Consider the following 24,910-nt stretch of genomic DNA (forward strand, 5'->3'; position numbering starts at 1 on the left):
GAAAAGCAGAATTAAAAATGCATCCCTTTTCCTTCCTTTAGAGTTTCCTGCAATTACTCAGTCAGTTAGAAACACGCGGGGAGGCATTTCCCACATCACCCTCACAACCCACTCGACGTCTTTATTTTCCCTCTGCCTGTGCCACTCCACTTCCTCTCTCACCTGTGCACACAAGGAAACACACACACACACACGTGCATACGCTCCTATCTCTCTATACTGTAAAGGCAGCTCCAAACTGCTTGTTGTTGGCCCTCATCTTTGCAGAGCAGATGGCTGCTTCTCTGCACCACATGGCCAGCACTCAGGAGATGAGGGGAGCTCTTTAAGAAGAAAAAGACTTTCAATCTGCTTTAGCAACTGTAGCTCCTCCTCATCATCGCATCTTTTTTTTTCTTTCTTAATTTATTTGTATTTTTTTTTGCGTCACCAGCTACTCGTCCCTCTTCCCGACCACGCTACCTCTACATGCATCCACTGCAGTGATTCCACACTGCATTCATCAAGCTGCTGTTGATGATTATGTAAATGCGTAATGCTTATGTAAACGAGTCAAATGCAAGGTCGCGATGTGAAAGTATTAAGATGCTGCACGGGTGCACAGTCGACTGGCTGAGAATTCCAAATCGCAGCACCCCTGTTTCCTATGGTTCTCCAACGTGTGTGTGTGTGTATGTGTGTGGATATATATAGGTATGGAGATGCTGGGAGTTAGCCTGACTGTGCTGGAGAAGTGGGGTTATTCTGGATGAGCAAAGACTTAGAGTAGAGCAGTAAGGTTTTTTTTTCCTCACTGGGTCTACATCGTGCGTATAAATCAGTCGGAGCACCGTGGGATGATTTTTGCCTGAAGATTGCCACGAGGAAAGGAATGAATCAGAAGTTTGTTTGTGGCCATCACCTTGGCTGTAATGCCTTAAACACTTGAAACGCACTGAATTTTAAATGGACAAGAATAATACATACAATGTGGAGCATGATGTAGTCACCCAGACGTGGGGCGCTGTCGATGCGGACCAGGATGCCATCTTTTATGGTCGTGCTGAAGCCCACGGCTAGCCGGTCCGTCCGGGTGCTCGGCCTCTCGTTATTGGGCCACGTGTATGTGATCAGACCCCCTCCTTTGCCAAAGATGTAGGTCGTGCCGGCTGTGGAAATAAAAACAACAACAACAGGAATTAGATTTGTTGTACGATAAATAGAGGCAAATAGAAAGAGGTGAAGACTGAAATCTGTGATGTACAAACAGAGACTAACTAGACGCCAGGGAGCAGCGTGTTGTCACAAACAAGACACGTTTCTGACAAAACTGGATTAACGCTTCTTCCATTAGGGGCTAAATCTACGGTAATTCCGTTACAGCTTCCTCGCCGGGGCGACAATGTAACTGTGTCGAGTTCTATTTTAGGATTTTAATGCTATTCAGCCTCCGCCACCTCTTGGGTAGAAGTCAGCTGCTCCCCTGACACCATCTATGACCTATCCAGCTCTTAAATATAGCCCCTTCCCAGGGAATTACAGCCGGTACGGCCAGAGACGGATAAGTCTCCCAATCCTCATGTATTATACATGAAACCTGCAACCAAAGAACAAAGGTTGGCCCAAGAAAGTAGAGAAGGGAGACTGAGGGGGATCGAAGAACTTTTGTCTGGTTTAATTTGACAAATGCAGTGTTGAAAAAAGGGAGTCAGTAAGGAATTGTATCTATCTATATATATATCTATATATCTCTATATCTATATCTATACCTCTATATATCTATATATCTATATCTCTCTATCCCTCTATATCTATATATATATATCTATATATCTCTATATCTATATCTATACCTCTATATCTATATATCTATATCTCTCTATCCCTCTATATCTATATCTCTATATCTCTCTATATCTCTATATATCTCTATATCTATACCTCTATATCTATATCTCTCTATCCCTCTATATCTATATCTATATCTCTATATCTCTCTATCCCTCTATATCTCTCTATATCTATACCTCTATATCTATATATCTATATCTCTCTATATCTATATATATATATATATATATATATATATATATATATATATCTATCTCTATGTCTCTATATCTCTATCTCCATATCTCTATCTCTATATCTCTCTATATATATCTCTATCTATATCTCTATATCTATCTCTCTATCTATATATCTCTATATCTATATCTATCTCTCTCTCTCTCTCTATATCTATATATGTATATGCAGATTTGTGTCAGATTAGAGCCTCTGCCTGGATCAAGCTCGGCCCTCAGCCAGAGAATCTGTGAAAACTGTTTGTGGATTTCCTTTTTTATCATTATGTGAAACTGGCAAGAAAGACCAAAGCTATTTGTTTCCAGGGTGGGATTCAGTTCCAACTTTTGAATATTCCCTGAGGTGAGTTTGAATTAAGGCGTTGATTCCCTGAGCCGCTTAGCCGTCTCGTCCGCATTTAGCCAAAGATAATCGACAGATCTGAGGCATTAGACCCGCAGCAGATAGTCTAGTAGGTGAATCAATATGGGAGAAAACCGGTTCCTGTGGCCTGAGGAGAGCGGAAAGCTTGTGGCCCACCTCGGAGGGCAACGCTGGATTCCTAATGAAGTCTCGGAGTTCTGGCATCAATGTATTAATTCATTTTTCGCTGCCTCCATCAACTCTCGGCTTCCCTTTCTTCCGCATCACCTCCCGCCCCTCGCCATTTCTCTTTTCCGTTCACTTCCTCTGCAAGTCACCTGAACATCTGTTTGGCCGTGTGATGGGTGCCCAGCTGTCTCGCTGTTTCCCCAATGAAGCGGCCAACAATCTGCTCTGTGGTCTATAATACCCCGGGGACTCCAAGAACATATGGATGAGAGGGACTAAAAAAGAGGGAGAGACTCTAGTGACCAGATGAGCGTCTCTATTTGCCTTCAGGCACACAAACAGGTCTGTATTTTACACAACTCAGGCGCCAGCACTGCAAACCACCAGCGAAGGTCGTCCGTGCGCCGAGCCTCGAACAAACCGCCTCATTTCGTATAGCTAATAATCAGAAATGGACGGTTTTAACGCAGATATTTTATTTTTCCTCAACAGAAGTGATAAAATCATTCAGCTTCTGTCAGAGACATTAATGCAGATGAAACTACTGAGCGTATCACCTGCCTCGAATAGCATATTTCACCCATTGCAGCGCATCAGAAAACAAGCCCCTGATGCTACGAGAGGCGGCAGACAGCAGCCTGCAGCCAGGTTGCACCCGATCTGGCTGCACTGTCTCATTGCCTCAAAGTTTCTTCTTGCCAAAAGAGTTCGGGCAGACTAGGGATCGGTTTCCCCGGCAAACGAGCAAACTTCGCCTATCTCATCTAGCACACGCTCGGTTTTTTTGGAGGGGATGACGATGATGAGCAGCAAAGATACAAGCACCCCGGGGAGCCAATTATCACATTGAGGAGATTTGCTTAGTGTTTCAAGAAGACAATGTTCAGCATGAAGTACACACAGGCTGCCACACGCACAACAGGCTGACGCACACACACACACACAGAGCAGGCGGGCTGACGGAGACATAAATGCACATCGTGATGCAGTCGAAAAGTGTGCAAACACGTGCGCGTTCGCACAAACACTCGGAACATGATGCCTTCTCACATTTTCAGTCACACAAGTGGGTGATTATCTGCACAAGTACAGAGAAGAGAAAGAACCCGAGATCGCCGAGATGTAGCACATTTCCCTAACAACCTGCCGGGCCCAGACTGCACCAGCTGCATTTCCACACGCAGAGGAAGTCCACTGCATATCAACAGCCTATGCATGCAAGAGTACTGAGAATGGCATCATTTCTGATACTCATGTGAAGGGAAAAAAAGATTTGTGTGAATGTTACGCAGCTGAAAAGAGAGGATGCACATGCCAGGCTACATTTCCAAGGTCAAGACTTTGATTTGAATAATTTCACTGAAGCTGGAGCTGCTGGGACTTTCCATTTCAGTGTGGATGTGCTGAGCACCAATATAAATTTCAGCAGCTTTGCAAAGAGACTAATTAGAGGGCGGAGGGGTAAACGATGCTATAACATTTCTAGCATATTTTCACACTCACGCTCTCAGATATCTTTACTAAAACGTCCTCGGGCTTTTACCTGTCCTGCAAACTGTTAATGAACAATAGTCTTCCAGGTTTTTTCTTTTCTGGGTCTCTGTTTTTGGGAAAGTTGTCTGAGTGCAATAAAAATGTTGATTTCTTATATTCTCTTCAGCCAGCGAGCATTTTAAGACCGATCAAAACACCAAAGTCGGGGTCAGGTGCACCGAGTTTCACCTTGATTTTCTTGGTAACAATGCAACAAAGATTTTGACACAGCATCTGGGATTTTAATTCACTCGCCCGCATAAAAGAGGTGATAAGCAGGCTAATTTGTTCTCTGCTTCTTGGAAATGTCTGAAAGTCCTCCTCACTTCAGCGCGCTCCAACTATTCCAATGTCCCTTTGCTTTCTCCCTTGTAATCACCACAGACTATTTCTTCTGAGGCTGTGCTCATTCTTGGCATTCTCTAAAAGATGAGCCATCACTTTTGGCCACAACTCCCCCCTCCATCAGTGCTTACAAGGTTGGAGGATTAATAAGCAATAAATAGCAGAAATGATGTGTAAAATACACACATGGGCTTTCACAGCTACGAAGCCTGGTGAAAAGCTAACTGTAGGGGAAATATCATCAAAGGAATCAAATGGACACACAGTACAGACTGTAGAGCGCGTTATTTTAGTCTATCAGAGGGGACTTTCATCTCCAGCTTTGAATAATGCAATCTTGCTATGGCCACTGGGTACTGGAGGGAGGCCATCTGAAATCTAATTGTAACACACTGGTGCTACATTGACGTGGAGATAAGAAGATCTCTGAAACAAGAAAAATGACCAATGCTGAATTTTTCAAACGATTTCTCTTTAAAGAAAACAAGCAAAAACACCCCAAAACCTATATAGCTGTGAAAATAAAGGCCACATACTAATGCGCTGCTCCCTACAGTTGTGATTCATTGCATCTGCAGCGTGGCTCCGTTTAGAGACAAACTGTAGATGAGAGACTAGGTCAAAGCCTTGGCCTCTATTTCACAGAGGTCCCCCGAGGCGTGGAAGAGCAGACAGAAGGTCAGGACACCTGTCTGCAGGACAGAGCTATGTTCTGTCCTTCAGCCCCCACGCGACATTACAAAACTAAAGGAACGAAGGGAAAAAAGGGAGGAGGACACAGGATTTTCACACAGAGCCAGAAATCACTGCAGGTCACTGCTTTCAATGCACCTGACCGGCGTGGGGAGGAATGAGGGCGGCGGGAATACGCTGGAATTCTCAATTCCCTGTTTCAACCTCAACGAGAGAATTTTGCTCTGGCTTCTACATGCACGTATGAACTTCAGCAGCCAGCAATGATATCTGGACAGGAGCAAAAGGAGCGGAGCAGCTGCCGTGATGCATGTCGGCTATATTGGTTGTAGACTTCACACCATGCTGTGATAAAACCCTCTATTTAGAGGCAGCAGACCTACAGTAAAAGCCAGGGCGAGGTGCTAGTCGAGCTTTTTTCTCTCTCAGATTAAGTTGGATGGAGGACTGGGAGTGTGTGTGTGTGTGCTGCATGCATGTGTGTTGGACACCACTAAGAAGAAGGTGGCACTACCAGCTACCCACAAAGCGCACACAACTGCAGCGGGTAAATGCTCTAAACTCCAACTCTTTGTGTAAGCGTGCACACATGCACGCTCAGAGTCATTTGCATAGACCAGTGTGAGTCTTAAAGCATGCACGCACACGCGCACATCTGCAAGTGCACACATTTTCTCTCCTTTCTCCTCGCTGTGTGTGTGTGTGTGTGTGTCTTGTTTATGTGCTTTTATGTTTCCCCTTGTTATCTCTTGGGCTTTCTGCAGCACTGGCACCCCAGGGGATGGAGAAAGAAGACAAACACGGTTTGATGTGGTCGAATTTTCTGCCATCGGAGAACGAAGAAAAGAAAGCGGAGCTCTAAAAAATGCAAAATGTAATTGCCTCCTCAATCATGTTCAAAAGAACTCTATCATTACAATACTTTCCCCTGCTGTGCTTCATACATAGGGAATTATTAGGCTTGCTGTCCTTCACACAGTGACAATAAAGAATCATTGGCAGAGGAATCAAATTGTGAGATACTGAGCTGTGTAATCACTGGGATTTATCTCCATTTTACAACCTCTTATCATTTCATAATTCATATTTCCAACTGTTGCCTCTCCCCTCTGGGATAGAGTGAGAGGAGGACTAATGATTGAGCGTTCTCCTTCTCCCCGCCGCTCCTCAATCAGCTGCCAGACGTGAGCTTAGAGGAAATAGCTAAAATGCTTTACAGCGATACCTGTGTGTGTGTTGTTGTGCTTTAAAGTAGTTCTGTGGCGGCTGGTGTGTGCGTGTTCGCGTGTGTCTCTGCTGTCATCACACACGGTGGCCATGTGTCCCATCTCTCAAGAGCAATGGCGAACAAAAAAGATGCAGAACATGATGGATGAAGGGCGGTGTGTCGTGAAGAATGGCTACGTAAAGGAAACAGGCAGCCTCGAATGATTTACGCTGTCTGTTTCCCTGTTATAATAAGCTGTAGCATTACCGCACTATATGGATTCACGCGCCAAAAACCAGGGGTAATGGAAGCAGGGGAAACTAGACACAGAATGGACTGAGCATATATAGAGAAAAGTGGTTTTAGCCGCGCAGCCAGAGCTGCATTATGATGCATGTGCAAACAGCAGCTGTAAAAACCCACAAAGCGTTGGGATTGTGACAAACAAAAGATGTAAGGTTTCCACCATATTTCACTTATAGCAATATCGCTCTTTAAAACTCGAATAATTCAGACTAATTAAACTTTATGTGCTGCGTGTTCTGGGGTCTGCTATGGACGGGGAGGATGTGTGTATGCTTAAAGAAACGTACATAAATGTCAAAAAAGCTGGCTGAAAAAATATGAAGCACCAATGCAAACGGCGATAATGGCCTACAGAGTTATTTCCCAGTGTACACAGTGCGTACAGAGCCTTGTACAGCTTGCTCTGCATTGTATAACATTTTGTCAGAGTCATATTCTAACTTTATGAGCCGGGCTAAACTGACAAATGCAGCGAAGTGAGTCCAAGGTTTAGGCAGCTTCTGCTCGGGCTGCGAAGTTGCACCAGCAGCCAAGATGATAAAGTCTGAGCCGCTGGGCAGCAGCTCCACAGTCAAAAACTACAGTTATAGTATTTGTACTACACTCGCCCAAAAAACGCCAAGGGAAACTGAGGCCTTTGTGCTGCGGTGGGATTTAGCGCTAGTGCCAGTTATGTTGGAGGTGGCTGTTGGTGCCAGCTCTGACGGAGCGCAGCTGTGGGAGAAGAAGCTGCAACATCAGGAGGGTAAACAGGAACATATTGTGCTCTGTGTAGTGTCTGTGGAAGTGTGGCCAAAATGTTTTTCATTTTCTCTTATTTTGCTGATTTGTGTGTCAACTTATAATAAGTTATTTAGTGTGTTAAGTATTTAGTGTGCCTCTTTTTCACCTTTTCTTCCAGGCATCACATCTTCGCACCGGAGGTGCGACCACTGAAGGATTTGCTTGAAGAATATTTATCAGTTATCTAATTTGTTGTCAAGTACAGCCTGACTGACACAGGACTTTTAGAACTGATACCAGCTGCAGTAAATCTGACAGTTGATTTTTTTCTCTCAGACTAACGAAACACATAAAATTTCTGTAACATGTGCAGCAATTTATGTGACCTCACTAAGATATTATATAAATGCAGTTTGAAATGCATCTTGCTTTACTGTCACAACAAGTGGCAGATAACTCAGGTCGTGTCCAAATTCATGGGCTGCTTCCTCCTGAGGTCGCATTTGTAGACCGATTACGTCACAGCGACGCGCCGAAGGCTGTCCAAATTCGTAGACTCCTCCGAATGCAGCCGACAAATGCGTCCTCCTTTTCCCCGAATTTGAAGGATGGGTCGGGTGTGTCCTTCGTGGCCTACCATATCCCAGAATTCATAGCGCGGCCCAGTCAAACTCCAGCTTCCAACAATGGCGGCCACTACTAAGTTTTAAAATTACTCTTACTAATCTTTCTGGGTCACAAAATAAACTTTTAACATACTTTCAGGCGAGAAAGTAGCTGTGTAAACATCAAATATCTGCTCGGTTTATCAAGATATCGCATATTTGCAAAAGTGCTTCGACGTTTTCGGAGACGTCTGCTACCCACCAGCTCGATAGCAAGCCGGGAGCTCGAGGGTCACTGAAGCCGCCGAGAACGGCACAACTCCCGGCACATCATTTTCAGATCACCGCGGACTTTCGCTGCTCGGGTTAAACGTAATATATAAGTCACTTAGACAACCTAAAAATGTTATTGTTGGGCTTTTTTCAGTGTTTTGTTTGTTCGCGAGTAAATCGGTTTGGCTGAGATTAAAGTTATTTGATTAGATTAGATGAAATAAAACTTTATTAATCCCCCGGGTGGGTTCCTCCTTGGTTTTTACACAGCTGAATAAACGTCAAACAGAAAACGGATTAAACAGAAGTGTGAGACGGTCGAGAATTTACGCCAGTGTCCTGTTATATTTTAGATAGCAAGGAGCAGACGGCCGAGTTTAGTAAACTCCACCGAGACAGCGGTGACGCTAATCAGAAGGCTAGACCGTCACATTTCACGGCCGTTTACTTCCGGCCTACCCGACCTTCTGAGGACCCGGCCCATGTAGACCGCGAAGGCCGGGTCCTCAGGAGGATGCAGCCCATGAATTTGGACACGACCTCAGTTAAACTCAGTTTGTCGTCGTTATGGTAACGTCCAAAAGTCATGATGCCAACGGGGATGCTGCACAGTGCCCTCTGGTGGACACACCACGCAACAGCCAACACTAATAACACAGCTGAAGGGTGTTTCTCCCATCTCTTTCAAATGTTTATTGATCCGCCACTTCACAGGCTTAGAAATGAACATATGATATGATATTAGTAACATTTTATCGGATACTTATTATTTCAGATATATTGGTTTTGCAGATAAATCACTCAAACTCCGTTTCAGTGTTGCTTGGACTGTTTACTCTGTTGCTAATTTCTGAGAAACACTTTCTCACACTCATGGGACTCAGTATAATAACAGAAACCCAAACCTGTATATACAGGTACATCTACTTACTATAATAACAGCTTAAACATGAACATGTTACCCAGTGTTAGTCTGCAAATCTGATCAGATCCTAATGAATCACCAACCCTTTGCTACTTTCCTGACTTTGTTCCTTTTACTAACGTAACTACAACAATAAACCCCGAACGAGTACTTCCAACAACACAACAGGAAGTAAAAGGACTCAATCAAAAAGTTTCCCGTTCTTGTCACCCTTGATTGGACGTACTTGACACATTTCCATGACGAACAGCTTGATTTGCCATCTGTATCGCGCGGTTGTGGCAGAAGCGACGAGATGTGGAGATGGTGAACGGGGAGCGAGTGGGGAAAGAGTCACTTTTTGCTGCAGGAGGGAGGGAAGGAGGCAAGACACGGAGAAGGGAGAGAGAGTCGAGCGGTGTCGATGGGAACCCGAGATGAGCCCCTCCACCCCCACTCTCTCTGAGCAACAGGAAAAGGCTTTGTAACACTGGCTCCTTACTCACAGGCATGTCAAAGCATCCTCAGATCGCTATAGAAGAACGGGAAGATCGACTCGCTGACACCCATTAACAAAGCAGTCATGTAGCCTCACTTCAGATTCATGCAACACTGCAAAGGTGCAAATGTGAGTACACAGAAGTGAAAACACACACACGTACACACAGTCTTGAACAGCAGAAGCTGAGCCATAACAACTCCCCTCTCATTACCGCCAAACCAGCCAGTCTCACCCCCCAACCCGCTCTTGCCTCTCCTCCTGCTGCATTACTGACACTCCTCTCTGTTGTAGCGGCAGGCGGACAGAGAGGAAGGGCTTTAAATGATTTTTTTTCTCGGTTCTCTGGAGATGTCAGCTCCTATTCTCTCTGGTTGTAAAAGGAAGGGGAAGCGGGAAGGAGGTCTGAAGAGGATTTCAGAGGCTGGGGGAGCAGGGAGAAAGGGAGGAGGTGGGGTTGCAGCTGAGATCTACACAGCTCTCTAGGCTACAAAGAAGACCTGTCTGCTGACTTTAATGCTGCTCACTGCCACCAGTGGATTTTTTTTTAGAGAGGGGAGAGCGACGTTGTGGAGAGATGAAAGGAGAGGAGGTACAAGCTAGGAAAGACGTGGAAGGATGCTGGAGACAGGCTGACAACGTCAGATGGACGGCAAAGGTGGAGCCAAGTCAGCTTGTAGGAGCTCAAAGTCACAAAAATATCAGTAATAAATAGTGGTGACATCGCTCTCCAAAGCTTTGTACGACCTGAATGCCGTGCTTTTCATGGCGAATATTAACGTTCTGTCGGATGCAGTGTTGACGCTCTCAGAAAATTAGGATATGAGCGTCTCCTTCCCATCATTCATAATGCATGACACGCGATGTGTGTGAGGCATATCACTTCAGAGACAGGCCGCATCGAACCCTGGCGAGGATTAGGTGAAGAAGACCTCCTGAAGAATAAGGGAATCAAAGATGGCTCCGAGTGGAAGCATCATTTATAATTGAATCTTCCCCAGAGGGCAGTGCAGCCTGTCTGTCTTAGCCAAGGCTTCACGGAGAGAGCTCCACTCGCCCTCACTCTGCAAAAGCCTGTGTCTGTCTCTCTCTCCTCTTTTCTCTGCAATAACTGAAAGGCCTGATACACAAATACAACACTGCAACTTTATCCACTGATCTTATCCTAAGGCCTTTATGACTCAAACCCCACTTGGACACATTTACTCGTTTCTGAACTTTTTGCAAACTTTTGGTCCGAGGAGTGGCTACAGTTGAGACTTTACACTTTTGTGTGTTGGCCTTTAGTGTAAAAAGAAAAGCTAATTAATTACACTGCATATGACAGACCTGTGTAGCTACTGTGGCGTAAAAACATCATCGTCGTCATCTTACTGTGAAACATTTAATTCTCAACTTCTAATCGTGTCACGTGTTGAAAACCAGGAAGTGAGACCAGAAACAAACTGGAGCAGCACTAATCGGAGAAAACTAATCTGAATTTCAGGAGTGGGACCATGCCTCATACACTTCCCTCCTGTTTCTGTCTGTATATGTCCTCCGCCTCCTCCTTTTTTTCCAATTCATTAATTCATCCACCTCTCATTAGTACATGGGAGTACGCACGGGCTCAGGAGCTGCCACCAGTCCTCAGAGTCCTTCTCCGAACCACAGCTCCAATTCATGCTTACTCCACCTGCCATTATCCATTAAAATGCTGTCAAATGTGAGTTAGACTGTGGTCCCAGCTAGTGGCACGAGGTATTAAACTAGGCAAGAAGTGTAGTCATTTTCTCCTCATATACTTCTCTGCACCTAGAGTCCTTTTGGAAACCAGCTAAGGTGCCCCCTAACCCCCACTGGCCGTTCACACTGTGCATTGGCTTCAGTCATTCAATCAGGGCAAAGATGAAAACAAAGTTAATTAAAAGGCAGGAAAACAAGAGACAAACAGGAACTCAATTAAAAGAAAAGATAGTCAAAACATGCAGTGACCTGATATTTCATGATGAACTTATTTTGAAATGGCACTGATATGATTCATTTGGGAAAGAGGAGGGTGGAATAAGGACTCATGGTCTCCAAAGCTTGCCTCCAGATTTCCTTTATAGCTATTTAATAAAACGAAGGAGACCTTTGCAGTTAATTATCAGGATGAGTGGTATAACCTATTTTGCGCCTCCTGCACAAACTAATGGCCCCACAATTATTGATGCTTTTGAAAGCATTATTTAAAATAATAAATAAATGGATTTGCACAAGCTCAGTGGAAATGGAAGGAAGTGACCCAAATGTTTTATTAGAACTCCAGGATACAGCGCATTTTAGTTAGTGACACTTAGAAGCTTGTTTACAAGACAAACGGTGTCATTAAATGCTACCATTTTATCCAAGCCATAATCTTCATTTATACTGATGAACATTGCATTAGATGGTTCTGTTATTAAGCTTCTTTGTGGTCCATCTTCTTCTGGTGAATAGATAGGGCTGTTTATCCCCACTGTATGGATGATAAAGGCCCTCTGCTGAGACATGTTGGCTGAATAAAGAGCAGACCCTTCCAGTGACTCAGACAGTTTTGCAGAGTTATTTTTCACATGATGTCAACAAACCACGGCAGCAAATGGATTTTGCTAGTTCTGTTTGCTTGCCTCAGACTAGTTGTGTACAGAATGTAATAAGTCAGGAGGGATTGACTATCTGTCCAACTGGCTGCCACATTTGCTACACCAAGCAAGCAGATTCAGCATTTGTTTGATGGTAGGGTAGCTGCTGTTAATGGTGACATATCATTCTACATCATTCTATCATATACATCTAGCCCTGTTTTTCTTGCCACTAGGGCTCCATGGGAATAAGCTGTATTTGCATCAGGCATTATATTGGCCCTCTATGACTATTTCTGTTCTTGTCTCTTTAAGGCTCCCTGATGAGTGCAACCACTTGGTTATCAACGGCTCAACCGAAGCCCTTTGCAGACATCTCTGCTGCTCCCAAGGCTACAAAAAACTTCTAACTCTGTCTCTAAGTCCAATGTTTGTTGGTCGACTCTGACAGTTACTCTGGAGTAACTGGAGAAATACCATTATGAAGTTGTCTCTCAGACATTATTATTCGGAGAGAACATGCAAACCACACAGGAAGGCACCAGATTCAAACCCAGGACACTTCTTGCTGTGAGGCAACAGTACTAACCACTGCTTAACTGTGCCAATACACAAAAAGCACCATGCTATTTGTTAGCAATATGCATGATGTCATGATGTCAGGTAGTTCTAATGTCAGTTCAGTTTGGAAGCAGAAGGGGCTTGACTCACTTGATGGCTGTGCTGTTTTCATTAGGTTTTGGAACTTTGACTATGCATACATCAGCCAAAGTTCAAAAATAGTATAGAAAATTGACATAAAATCACTCTCTCTGACACACACACACACACACACACACACACTGAAGTGTTTCATATCTTTCTCGCTTTTGGGTACAAAAGAAAGTCTGAAAGTGTGAGAGGTGATAATTAAGGTGGCACCCTGTGCACAGTCTTCCTTCATGTACAGTAATTGCAGCTTTAAATGGAAAGTTACAGGTACAAACAAATGTTGCAAAGTGAAGAAATGAGCAGCCTCATTAAATCGCCCATTGTTCTGACATGCCGGCTGCGTGTTTCTATTACAGCCAGGTTCTATTTATAAAACGACCCGAGACTCGCTGTCTCACATGCCTACCTGCCTTTGAAGAATATGGATTAGAGAAATGGACGGACAGATGCTAAAAGGAATCAGTGTCTCGTACAAAGCGGGGCTAATCTTCCCTTTGATATCGACACCATCAAATAGAAAAACACTTGAACCTACTTGAAATACACGGTGGCGGCTCATCCTCACGGGGGGGAAATAAACAACGCAAGTAAGCTGACAATATGGATGTGTGCTTCTGAGATCAAACTCAAACTGTGGAGAAACTTGTCTAATGACCTTTTTTCTCTCGTTCTGTGCCCTCTTTTTTTGTCTGAATTTGATGATTGGCCGCCTGAAACACAGCCTCATTGTGCTCTCTAAAGATAGACCAGCTGTGCCAGCGGTTGGCATAGCAACCCCACTTCTCAGCCACGGACGTCTGTGACAAACCTGACATTGTTTCCAACCTTACCTGCTTCAAACACCTTTACATTTCACTGATTAACTCGCAAACAGCTCCTCCCCACTAATGATGGACAGAAATGCTTCAACCGCGCGTTGCAATGCGGTTCCCGCATCTCTTGCGTCCTCTCCGTCACACACAGAGAAAATGAAGGCTGGTGTGTGAGATTGAAGAAAAAAAAATTCAATCAAGTTTGTACTTTTCTGAAGTTTACTCAGCCACCACCCTCTGAGCCAAGGACTTCAATTCCCCAGTAACATTTAAGGCTGCGCTCGCTGTGGTCCCGCTGTTCACACTAAACAACTCTCCAATTTAAGCTGAGACCTGCCATCAGTCGCAGCCTTGATGAGGTGATTGGTTTCTACAGGTGGCTCTTATTTCAGTGTGACATGCATTGCAACATTTAAGGTTCACCGAGCCCACAGCCTGCCATTCTTTTATGGAAGCAATCAGTACATGGTAATGGTCATTCATCAAAGGGACTCAGAATTTATCGCTCTGCGGGGTTTCACCCTCGCAAACCCTTCGCTAAGGCTGATGGTGGTCCTCCAGTACCGGTTCAGGCAGCGGGAGGTGAGAGATTTCACAGCAAAGTCTCCGATAAGTTGACTTGAAGTGACACTTTGAGCTGAGATTGGCCCTTTGTAACAATAGGTGAGAGTTCAGGTAGCAATCAGTGAGAACTTATGAAAGCTTGCAGAGATGTAGGTAAAGTTGGGTGAAAACCCTACAAAAACCCTATCTAATTAAGTTTCTATGTAGGGCGAGGGCTACCACTGAATGGCTGGATGAGAATACAAATTATGACTTTTGATGTCAGGTTCAAAATCAAACAACTATGGGAGTCCTTGGACTTCGACAGAGGTCTGCACTACCATCATCAAAGTGCCCAACAAAGAACAGCTTTTGGACCGCGCTCCATCGATTCTACACAAACGATGGTAACAATCTTTCTGATGTAGCTCAACACCTTGCTGATGCAACTTCACACATTGTTGGATAAAGACAGAAGAAATTATTTATTCCAGTTGAGGGTGAATGTGAAACACTTGGAGACAGGTCTCTCTCCATCTGCTAACATTTGGAACCATCCATCCTAATTTTTCTTAATCAAAAATAGATGAAACTGAAGTAGTAAAGATGTATCCAGGGCTGTTGCTGAGGAAGTTTCTGCCAATTATGACTCATGAAAAGTAGAAGAAAGGGTCATTAATGTTTATCAGTGCTGCTGGTGGAAAGATGGCCACAGTACATCCAGTACTCGTTATAAATTTCTGTCTCTCTTCCACAGCATGTCTTTATCCTGTCTTCCTTCTCTCACACCAACCAATCACAGCAGATGGCCCCGCCCCTCCCTGAGCCTGGTTCTGCTGGAGGTTTCTTCCTGTTAAAAGGGAGTTTTTCCTTCCCACTGTCGCCAAAGTGCTGCTCATAGGGGGTCATATGATTGTTGGGTTGTTCTCTGTATGTCTTATTGTACGGTCGACCTTACAATATAAAGCACCTTGAGGTAACTGTTGTTGCTGTACAAAATAAAATTGAAGTGAATCGAGTTCGGTTTTAAAAGGCGGGGCAGATGAGGGAATTGTAGTTAACACAACTGCCTTATAAATCTAAATATAGTTCAGCAAAAAGCACTGGAAATGCCTCTTTGGTTAATCCAAGCCTTTGTTTGTTTTGATATCAACACATAATAGTAACATTTAATAAATTCCTCCATCAAACAAGACGAATTAGCAAAATTTCACTTAATTTTCCAGCCATCTGTACATGTCTTAATTCACTTAAGCGCTCATACACACATTTTTATTTTTATTTTAGTCTGTCTCTTCATATCAGAAGCACACAGACATGCACATGAACGCACACACTGAGACAGATAGCACATTGTCTGACTGAGACATTCTTTATCACTGCAACTGGGTTCCAATATTGGAATTGTACTCTGCAGCTGCTGTTTTCTAATCCCCTCCAATAGGCGGTTTGATTTCAGCCCTCTATTGAATGTGTCAACCTTATAATTAATACCCTCCCTCACTTTAATTCACCTCCACTCTGTCCTCCTCATTCTTCTCCTCCCAATTCCTCTTCTTCCACCATTGACCAGCCACCTTAACCGAGTCGTGCCCATAGTTCCACCCAATGCACCAAGGACATTGAGCCAGACACAAAATACAGCAGTGAAACTATGGGAGGAATATTTGGCCCGCGAAGGCAAAATCCATCTCCTTGCAGCGACTTAGCTACAGAGCCACAGAGAGGTCAGTCCTGCACCACCTCCTCCGTTATCTGTTTCCAATCTTTTATCGGAAGGGGGAGAACGGAAGAGGGGAGGGGAGAGCAATGAAGACAGATGCCTAAAAGCTGCCACCACACAGCCTATCTGCAAATATGCAGAGTTGCAATTGATCAGAAGGACAAATGTGGGGTAAAGGCTCCTTCTTTAAAGCTGTAATTAACAAAATCCTGAAGCAGGAGCTAAAGATTGGTGATAGGCAGCAGGGTGTAAGCAATTTGGAACGAGGACAAAGATGTCAAGTGAACGCACATTTAAGGAGACCGGGCACATCCGCACGCGAGCCTCAGAGTATGACGTGAGCTCATGAGGATGCGTGCGTGGATGCGTTGGCTGGTCGGAGGCCAAGGCTTAGCTGAATTTGCCCAGGGTGAGTTTGAGAGGGCCTACGGGACTTTGCAGGGCAGTGGGATGGAACATACTGGCCTCTCAGTGTTTCTTCGAGTCGGCCTAATTAAGGCTAAGCCAGCAAGCTCTCTGTTTTGTTGATGCTGTTCTGTGTGTGTAAGCATGTGCGCACAAACGAAAGCGTGTCTGTTGACAGTATGAACACACAAACGCAAGGAAAGCCTCAAAATTTAATTTGTGTCTTGTTACTACTCTTGATACTCCACACGAAACTTTTCAAGCTCATCAGCTTCAACTCTGTCTTAACCCTTTAAAGCCGGTCGGAGCAGCACGCTCTGTTTTGCGTAACTATTTTTAAATCCCGGTAGCTCTGCAACCACGTGAGCTAGCGCAAAAATTTTTTTTGCATATGAAACCGGAGGAGTTGTACTTACATCTTATGCCATCAGCTTGTCCTCGGTCACAGTTTCCTTCCACATATAGCTTTGCAAAAACTGCATAAAAAGCACTTGCAGCAACAAAAACATAATATTCCAGAAACACGCTTTGCCGATCCGATCAGCTGTTCATAACACTTCCTACGTTGGAATAGATGTCAGCGCAAACTTTCGCATGTCCGCCATGACCTGCCCGAAACCGGAAGTGGTGTCATTTTCGCGGAAATGTCGTTTTTTTTTTTACCATCAGGGCCTCATGAGCCTATACTGGTGTTTTTAAAAGTTATGTTTGACTTTATGACTTTCTGTGTCGTTTCTGGGATGCTTAGGACTCATATTGCACTGCTGGAAATAGTTTATTTTGATGCAAATTTGCATCATAATATTTATTTTCGTTTTTCCTGCAGTGTATAAAAATTGGTGTATTTCAAAAATAAAACTATGAAGACACTCAAAATAAATTTCCTGTGGTGGGAAACTATTTTGTGCAACTTTTTTGTATTTACAGTTTTGAGGGATAAGCCTCTTAAATTTCTCTAACTAGAAATATATGTTAAAAAACAAAAACGATTTTCAATTTTTTTGTAGTTTATTGCACTTTTTTGCAATTTATGTAATTACTATGCACTTAATGCAGACATATTATTAAAATCTGGGCCATAATGGTTGTATTGATGTATAGCAACTTGAAATTCTCCCAAAAATGGCTCCACAGCATGTAAACATATAATATAAGCTCTGGCGGACTTGGTTCTATGGTAGGTCTTAAAGGGTTAAACATCATACTGCGTAAAAGAATTGTTAAGTAGCCATTCAGTTCAATTCTGTTCTATTTAAACAGAATAAATAACAAAGTTGTCTTAAGGTGCTTTATATTGTAAAGTAAAGATGCTACAATAGTACAGAGAACACCCCAACAATCAGACGACCCCTGTGAGGAAGCGCTTGGCGACAGAAGGAAGGAAAAACATCATTTTAACTGGAAGAAACCTTCAGCAGAACCAGGCTCAGCGAGGGGGGGAGACTATCTGCTGTGCTGGGGTGAGGAGAGAAAGACACCGCGAAAGAGACGCTGTTTATGTGAGCCAGAGATTATTAATAACGGCTGATTAAACGCAGAGTGGTGCATAAACACGTAGAGAGTGAAAAGTTGTGAGCGAAGAAGAAACATTTGGTGCCTCGTGGAACACCAAGCCAGTGTTGCCAACTTAGCAACTTTGTCGCTATATTTAGCGAGTTTTCAGACCCCCTAGCGACTTTTTTTAGAAAAATAGTCGCTAAAAAAAGACGTGAAAGACATTACAAAAAACAATAATTGCTAAAAGAAATTTAATTTGTAGTTCTAAATAAATTCTAAATGCATTTAGGACGTTTTTGATCACTTTATGTCTTGTCCACGATGTTATTTCTCTCTCCAGCAGCGTAGGTTACAATTACATTAGCATGACCAATTATGCAAATTAGGTGATGACGTCATTTAGCGACTTCTAGCGACTTTTAGGACAACCAATAGCGATTTTCCTTACTGAGGAGTTGGCAACACTGCACCAAGCGTTCCCATCTTTCTCTTCCTTTTCTTCTGCCCTGCTCTTCTTCTTTTAGCCCTTCGCTCATACACCTCAACCCCACCCGCACCACCCAGTCCCAGTTTCTGCCTTTGAAGATGTACTTAGCTGAACTGACAAGAAATTTAAAGAAAGCGTTGGTGGCTTTCAACAGCTCATGAAAGGCAGAAGAAATCTGCCACTCTGTGTGAGTCAAATTGATGGGGGAATTGTTGCAGCGGCATAGTAACGGGGACGGGGGACTATAGGCAAAACCTCTGTACAAAGCTTACTTCAATCCTTCAGCCCGGGCGCGCACACACCTCGGCTCATGTGGCACACATAAAAATGAACACGTGAACAGGAAAGACAAAGTCTCAGCCGGCAGGGCCCCGGAGCTACCTTTGACAAAAACAGAAACCAAAAAGGAATCATTCAAATATATTTTGGCATATCTTCATTGAACACGTTTTTTCTCTCCTTGCCGTGGGACAATAGATCAGAACAAAGCATGGGTTTTCTATTGGGTTTTTTCCCACTTCCATGCCAAATTGAGAAATTTATTCCACTGCCCTGGGGAGTCGAGCTCATTAAAACATATTGCTACTCCCCATTACGCGGAGGACCCACCTATAGGCACACGATTCATTTTGTTAAAAAGGAAAAACTGTAAACGCTCAGTGACCTACACACGTTAAGTATGTTGCAGTAAAAAAAAAGGCAAGGTGACAGAGCCCATTGTAGAGTCTAGACATGAGCGCTTGTTTCATCAAAGGGAAGACATCAATCCACGGGCTGAGCCAATAGGGCAACAGGTGCCACAGTCACACAGAGCCTATCAGGGTCTGACTTCATCTTACCGCAACGCTGGATATGAATACTGATTGGCACAATATAAAACGTCTCTAAGGAGGCACAAATAGCAGAGCAGACAATGCCAGGAGACCATTCGACGTGTTTGAACTCTCACCGTGGCTTTATTTGTGTATATAAAGCATTACTTCTACTGCTTCGTATGTAGGTCGGGAGCTTCCCATAACGGTCTCCCGACTGACGCTGTGGACAAAAGGCATGTGTCTACATTACATAAAGCTGGCTGCTCACCTTGAGGTATCAAAGTACAATTATAATACACTTTATGTGCAACCTAACCCTTTATTGGACGATTATAAAAATAATGCGTCACTGCAGCTCTTGCGAGTCCATCACTTCTCCTCACCAGAAGCCGGAGCACCGTGCACCAACACAGAAGAATCTCAGGCTTCTCTAGAATCTCACTGCACAGCATTTGAAAATCACAGTTTAGGAAGGCTTTTCTTATCTTACCTACACAACCTGGCTACACCCCCCCATCCTATCAGCGCATCCCACCCTTAGCTCCATCGAGGAGGTTGTAGATCCTCGGTGAGAGGTCTGAGACTGATTCAAAGGAGCAGTGTGAGGTAATGGGTTGTGATTGGACGCATGTGTGCTGGAGTTACTAACACTGGAAGTTGGAAATGAACTGTTGTCTGTTTGTTCTCTTTTTACTGAATATTTAAGCAGCACGTTGTGGAAAATGGCCAGAAAATATTTAATGACCTGCTCGAAACAGGAAGTGACGTCATTTGGTGGAAATGTAGTTTTTTGCCATCAGGGCCTTATGAGCCTATACTGGTGTTTTTAACAGTTATGTTTGACTTTATGACTTTCTGTGTCGTTTCTGGGATGCTTTGAACTCATATTGCACTGCTGGACATAGTTTATTTTGCAAATTTGCATCATAATATTTATTTTCGTTTTTTTCTGCAGTGTATAAAAATTGGTGTATTTCAAAAATAAAACTATGAAGACACTCAAAATAAATTTCCTGTGGTGGGAAACTATTTTGTGCAACTTTTTTGTATTTACAGTTTTGAGGGATAAGCCTCTTAAATTTCTCTAACTAGAAATGTTAAAAAACAAAAATGATTTTAAATTTTTTTGTAGTTTATTGCACTTTTTTGCAATTTATGTAATTACTATGCACTTAATGCAGACATATTATTAAAATTTGGGCTATAATGGTTGTATTGATGTATAGCAACTTGAAAAGCTCCCAAAAATGGCTCCACAGCATGTAAACATATAATATAAGCTCTGGCGGACTTGGTTCTATGGTAGGTCTTAAAGGGTTAAAGGAAAAGTGCTTCAGCACTGACCGTTTGCATAGAAGCACTGTGATGTGGAAGACCCAAATTCTACTCGTTACCACCAAAACATATTCAGTTCCCAAAAAAACGAAACAAAAACAAAACCCCGGATATGACAATAATGAAATTTTAAATGAAAACGTTGTCGAGAGAGCGAGGCGGGATGAAAGATAGGACTGGGAGGCATCTTTCTGCCTTAACGGCGCATGTATACATCCACTCAACGAGCAACCCTGACATCAAACATTGAAACAAAGTGAAAACATCAAAGCTGTCTCGCGGAGAACGTTTTGCTCTGTCAAATTTCACATTACCTTGATCAATTTAAACTTTTATTTTGTTCCATCAAGTGCACCACAAGCACCCTGCCAGCCAGTACAATAGAAGTTCTTCAGACTGATGGCACAGAGGCATTCACGCAGCGGAGAATGTAACCGCTGCCGAGACAGAGGAAAGAAAAGCTTTGTGTGGGCGAGCGCCGGTGACTTAACATTATCTCTGTGGCTGCGCGTGGATACGCAGGTGCGCGTGGATACACAGGTGCGCGTGGATACGCAGGTGCGCGTGGATACGCAGGTGCGCGTGGATACACAGGTGCGCGTGGATACACAGGTGCGCGTGGATACGCAGGTGCGCGCGTGCAGGTGCGTGTTTGCACATTCAGGCTTCGAGTGTAAATTTCATCCAGAGACTCTCGTAGTTATTCTGTTGGCTGTGGGTCCTTATGAAATAGCCTCGGGCAAATATTTACATTACAGTATGCTGATTGCTTCGCTAATGGCTGCTTCAGAGCGCTCTATCGTGGAGATGAAGGGGCCGGCGAGGCGAAATATGCGGTTCCAGGGTAGTAACTAAGGGTGGCAGGAGTCAGAGGGCTAGTGTTGAAATGACTGTTAATGTGCCAGGCTGGCAGAACAAAAGAAAAGCATGGAGAAATGGGAATATATGAAGCCTCACATCCCATTACCCACTGCAGTATTTCACTCACACAAATGTTCCCATGACTAACTGTCCTGCTCATCCTGGCCAGCTGCGTTTGCAGGCAAACATGGCTGACAAAAGAAGTGTTACTCATTGGGAATAATTTACGCCGGCATTACTCGTACAAAGGAAAAAGAAGAGGAAGCATTAGTTGCATGCTAAATATCCCCATTTTATCCCATTAAGACTGCAGTTGTTCTAGCATCCTCGGAATCTAATAAAAGATTTAGACATTTATCTGAGCTCTCGAAACCAAGTGGGAGAGATTAGACTAACAAACAAACTCCAAAGAAGATTCTTCTCTGCCTTTATCTCACTTTGTTTTCCAGCATCTTTCAGCAGAACGTGAGCAAACCAGGCTTCGTGTGAAAAAACAACCCAAAACCATAAAGACAAAAAAAGCGCTTCTGATATTTTTCGCTCTGGGATCACGATTGGGCTGATAGGACGCACCGCAAGGATGCGTATCTGGATGAAAGTAGGGGCAGGGGAGTCGGAGAGCACGAGCAGCAGGAGCTACACTTAGCGGCTTGTAGCCCTTCGTTACGCCGAGGCTTCTTTTCTCATTATGTGCTATCAGCACTATCAGGTTTGGCTGCGAGGTATTTCACTTATCAGAGAGGAAACCCAACAGGCTCCAGTGCTCCTCTCTCACCAAACACTTTAATTGGATCTTTTAGCGCTAATCTGCTGCCCCCAAAACACCGCCTGGGTTTTAATTAAGCAAACGCCATATTCGATTTCACTTAGGGCTCCCTGAAATGCCACATTTAACTCGTCCTCGACCACAGCACCACCGGGACACCAAACCCACCCACCAAAAATAAAAAAAACCCAATCACTCTCTGCTGCTCAGTGTTTACAAATGAATCAAGCAGCATCCTTTATAGCACCGAAATGTATTCAACGCTCGTGTTAATAGGCGACAAGCTGATGTGTTTGACTCTTCCTGCTTTTTTTTGTTAGGCTGTCCCAGTGTGATGAATCGCGGCGTCCCCGTTAAGCCCGACTCGCCATCCCCATGCCAAGCCGCCTCATTCAAATGCCACTCTGACGGCAGACCTCAAACAGCCCAATCGCCTCATCTTGACACTCCTTGGCTTCGATTAATACCAGGATTATTCAGCCAGAACACATCAACAACACTCATATTTCTCTCCGAGACAGGGATAAATGGATCATTCTCACGCTGCCGATAAATCAATAAAACATTACGCTGATGCAAAAAGAGTTCCCACGAGAAAAGCGACAGACGGGGAGGGGCTAGCCGCCACCGCTGTCTTGCTTTTTTTTTTTGCCTCTTTGTCTTTTTCATCTAGCCCACTTTCAACAGGAGAGGAGTGGGACGACAACATGAAAGAGAGACGTTTTCAGTTACGCATCTTTGTTCTGTCTATATGATGGATGAGTTCAGCTCGAATAAAACAAGAGTTTTATTTCGTTTTCTTACCTGCATCAGCGTGCGCAGACCAATTAAAATGCTCGGTTGCGTGCTTGGATGAGCACTGCTCGCTAACAGGCCAGGAAAAAGGCTCGCTGCACCCTCACATTCACTATTATGTAGCTTACACAACACCATGAAGAGGGACGGCCCGTTAATGCACCCTCGGGTGCAGAAATGACCATGTGCTGAGCCCCAGTGCTGACAGTCTATCAACTTGTGCGAGCCTAAGAGAGCTATCTCTAAGTACAAGCCAATGAGTGTTTGACTATTTTCTCACTTACAGCCACTTACAGCAGTCACATTGAATCAATGCCTGTGGATAGTTTGATTGGAGAAACCTCCCCACCCTCCCCAAAGCAAAGCCTGTCTACTAGTATATATCCTGAGTACACTCTTTACTTTACATTGCCCTCTGCCAAATCGCTTCTCCTCTTCCTGCCCAAGGGTGCTTTTTACATCTATTACAAGATTTTAATTCTCTTTGATGATAGGCATCTAACACAGTGCCCTTAACCCTAATCTCTCCCTGCCTACTCCATTTCTCTTTGCACTGGCATTGAGGGGTTCATTAACATGTGAAACGCAATCAAACTTTGGGGCTTTCTATATATGTGCATACACTATGTGACCTAAATGCAGAAAGCCCAGAGACAGTGGCGGTCGTGGCTTTAGTCACAGCTCCCTATCTAAGGTTTTATTAGCGCTCATTGTATTGCAAATGAGGCCGGCTAAAGCTATCAATGCCACCTGAGCAGCGCCAGAAGGGACAGCAGACACCTTCCTGGAAGTCCTTGATAAAACAATCATGTCATATATGAAAAAGAATAACCCCATAAATGATGAATTACCCCCTTTATGGAGCACTTTCTGATTCTATCAAAAAGCACACACATACTGCAGATTAGGATTTGACTCGGTGCTTTCTGCACCGTTTAAGAGCATTGGTATTCCGTTGGAAAAGGCTTGCTGGAAGTCTGCAGCTACTCCGGGACAGAGGAGGCGATTGAGAAAAGAGAGAAGAGAGTCGATCGCATTAAAGTTTCGATGACGAACAGTGAAATACTGCTGAGAGAGGAACCTGCAAAAACTGATTTGGATATGAAAGTGTCGAGAGGGATTGGATAGGGAGAGGAGAGCAAAGCCGCAAAGCTTGCAGCAGGCGTCCCCGGGAGTTGCAGAGGGGTCGGAAAAAAGCTAGGAAAGAAAAAGAAAGGGAATGACGGATGAAGAACCAAACAATCTTTGTCAAGACTTTTATACATTTCTCTCAGGTGGCTCTGATTTCCTCGGTAGGCTCAAATTCCCACAGCAGGCCGCTATCTCCAACCTGTGTGTGGGTGTGTGTGCTGCACTGGCTCTCTGCCTAGCCAATTATGTCCTTGCGCTGGAGCCATCTCCCCGTCCCTGACCTTTACCGCCAAGCTCCCAACAGACCGCCCTCCACTCCACCACTTTGTCTGAATCTCTGTCCCACTATCACTCCTGGCTGGCCCACTCAAAAAAAGAAAGAAAGAAAAAAACCCAAGCAGAAATATACGGTCTTTTTTTCCTTTTCTGCACTTCCGTGGAAAGCAATCCATCCCTGTAAAATTCTCACCTTTTCCTCGGCCGTTCTGGTCTCGCAGAGGTTCGCACTTATTTCTCGTATCTTCGAGCATCCTGCAGCCTTTCGTTACGACTCTGTGATCAAAGGTATTAATAGTTGTGAACATGTTCCAGAGTTGCAGGTGAATTTCGACGTGGGGTGGAGATCAATTCAAAATAAAATGATAACGCAACTGGATGTGGCCATTATTTCCTGATGGCGTGCCTCAGCGGGGCTCCACAAACCAATCAAATGCCAGGTAATAAACGCAGGGAAGGCAATTTAAAACCTACAGGGGTCT

At 44.0% G+C, this 24,910-nt stretch overlaps 1 protein-coding gene across 1 annotated transcript in view; it reads right to left on the bottom strand.

The window, feature by feature from the left end:
• The window catches only part of nrxn3b (neurexin 3b), a 358,949-nt gene that overhangs the window by 101,080 nt on the left and 232,959 nt on the right, over positions 1–24,910 (bottom strand). Inside the window, 1 exon segment of the mRNA XM_085132129.1 lies at positions 967–1,148. Within this exon segment, the coding sequence (XP_084988255.1) occupies positions 967–1,148 (182 nt within the window).

The sequence above is a fragment of the Neolamprologus multifasciatus genome, chromosome 15 (assembly GCF_963576455.1).
Source record: "Neolamprologus multifasciatus chromosome 15, fNeoMul1.2, whole genome shotgun sequence".
Classification (NCBI taxonomy): domain Eukaryota; kingdom Metazoa; phylum Chordata; class Actinopteri; order Cichliformes; family Cichlidae; genus Neolamprologus; species Neolamprologus multifasciatus.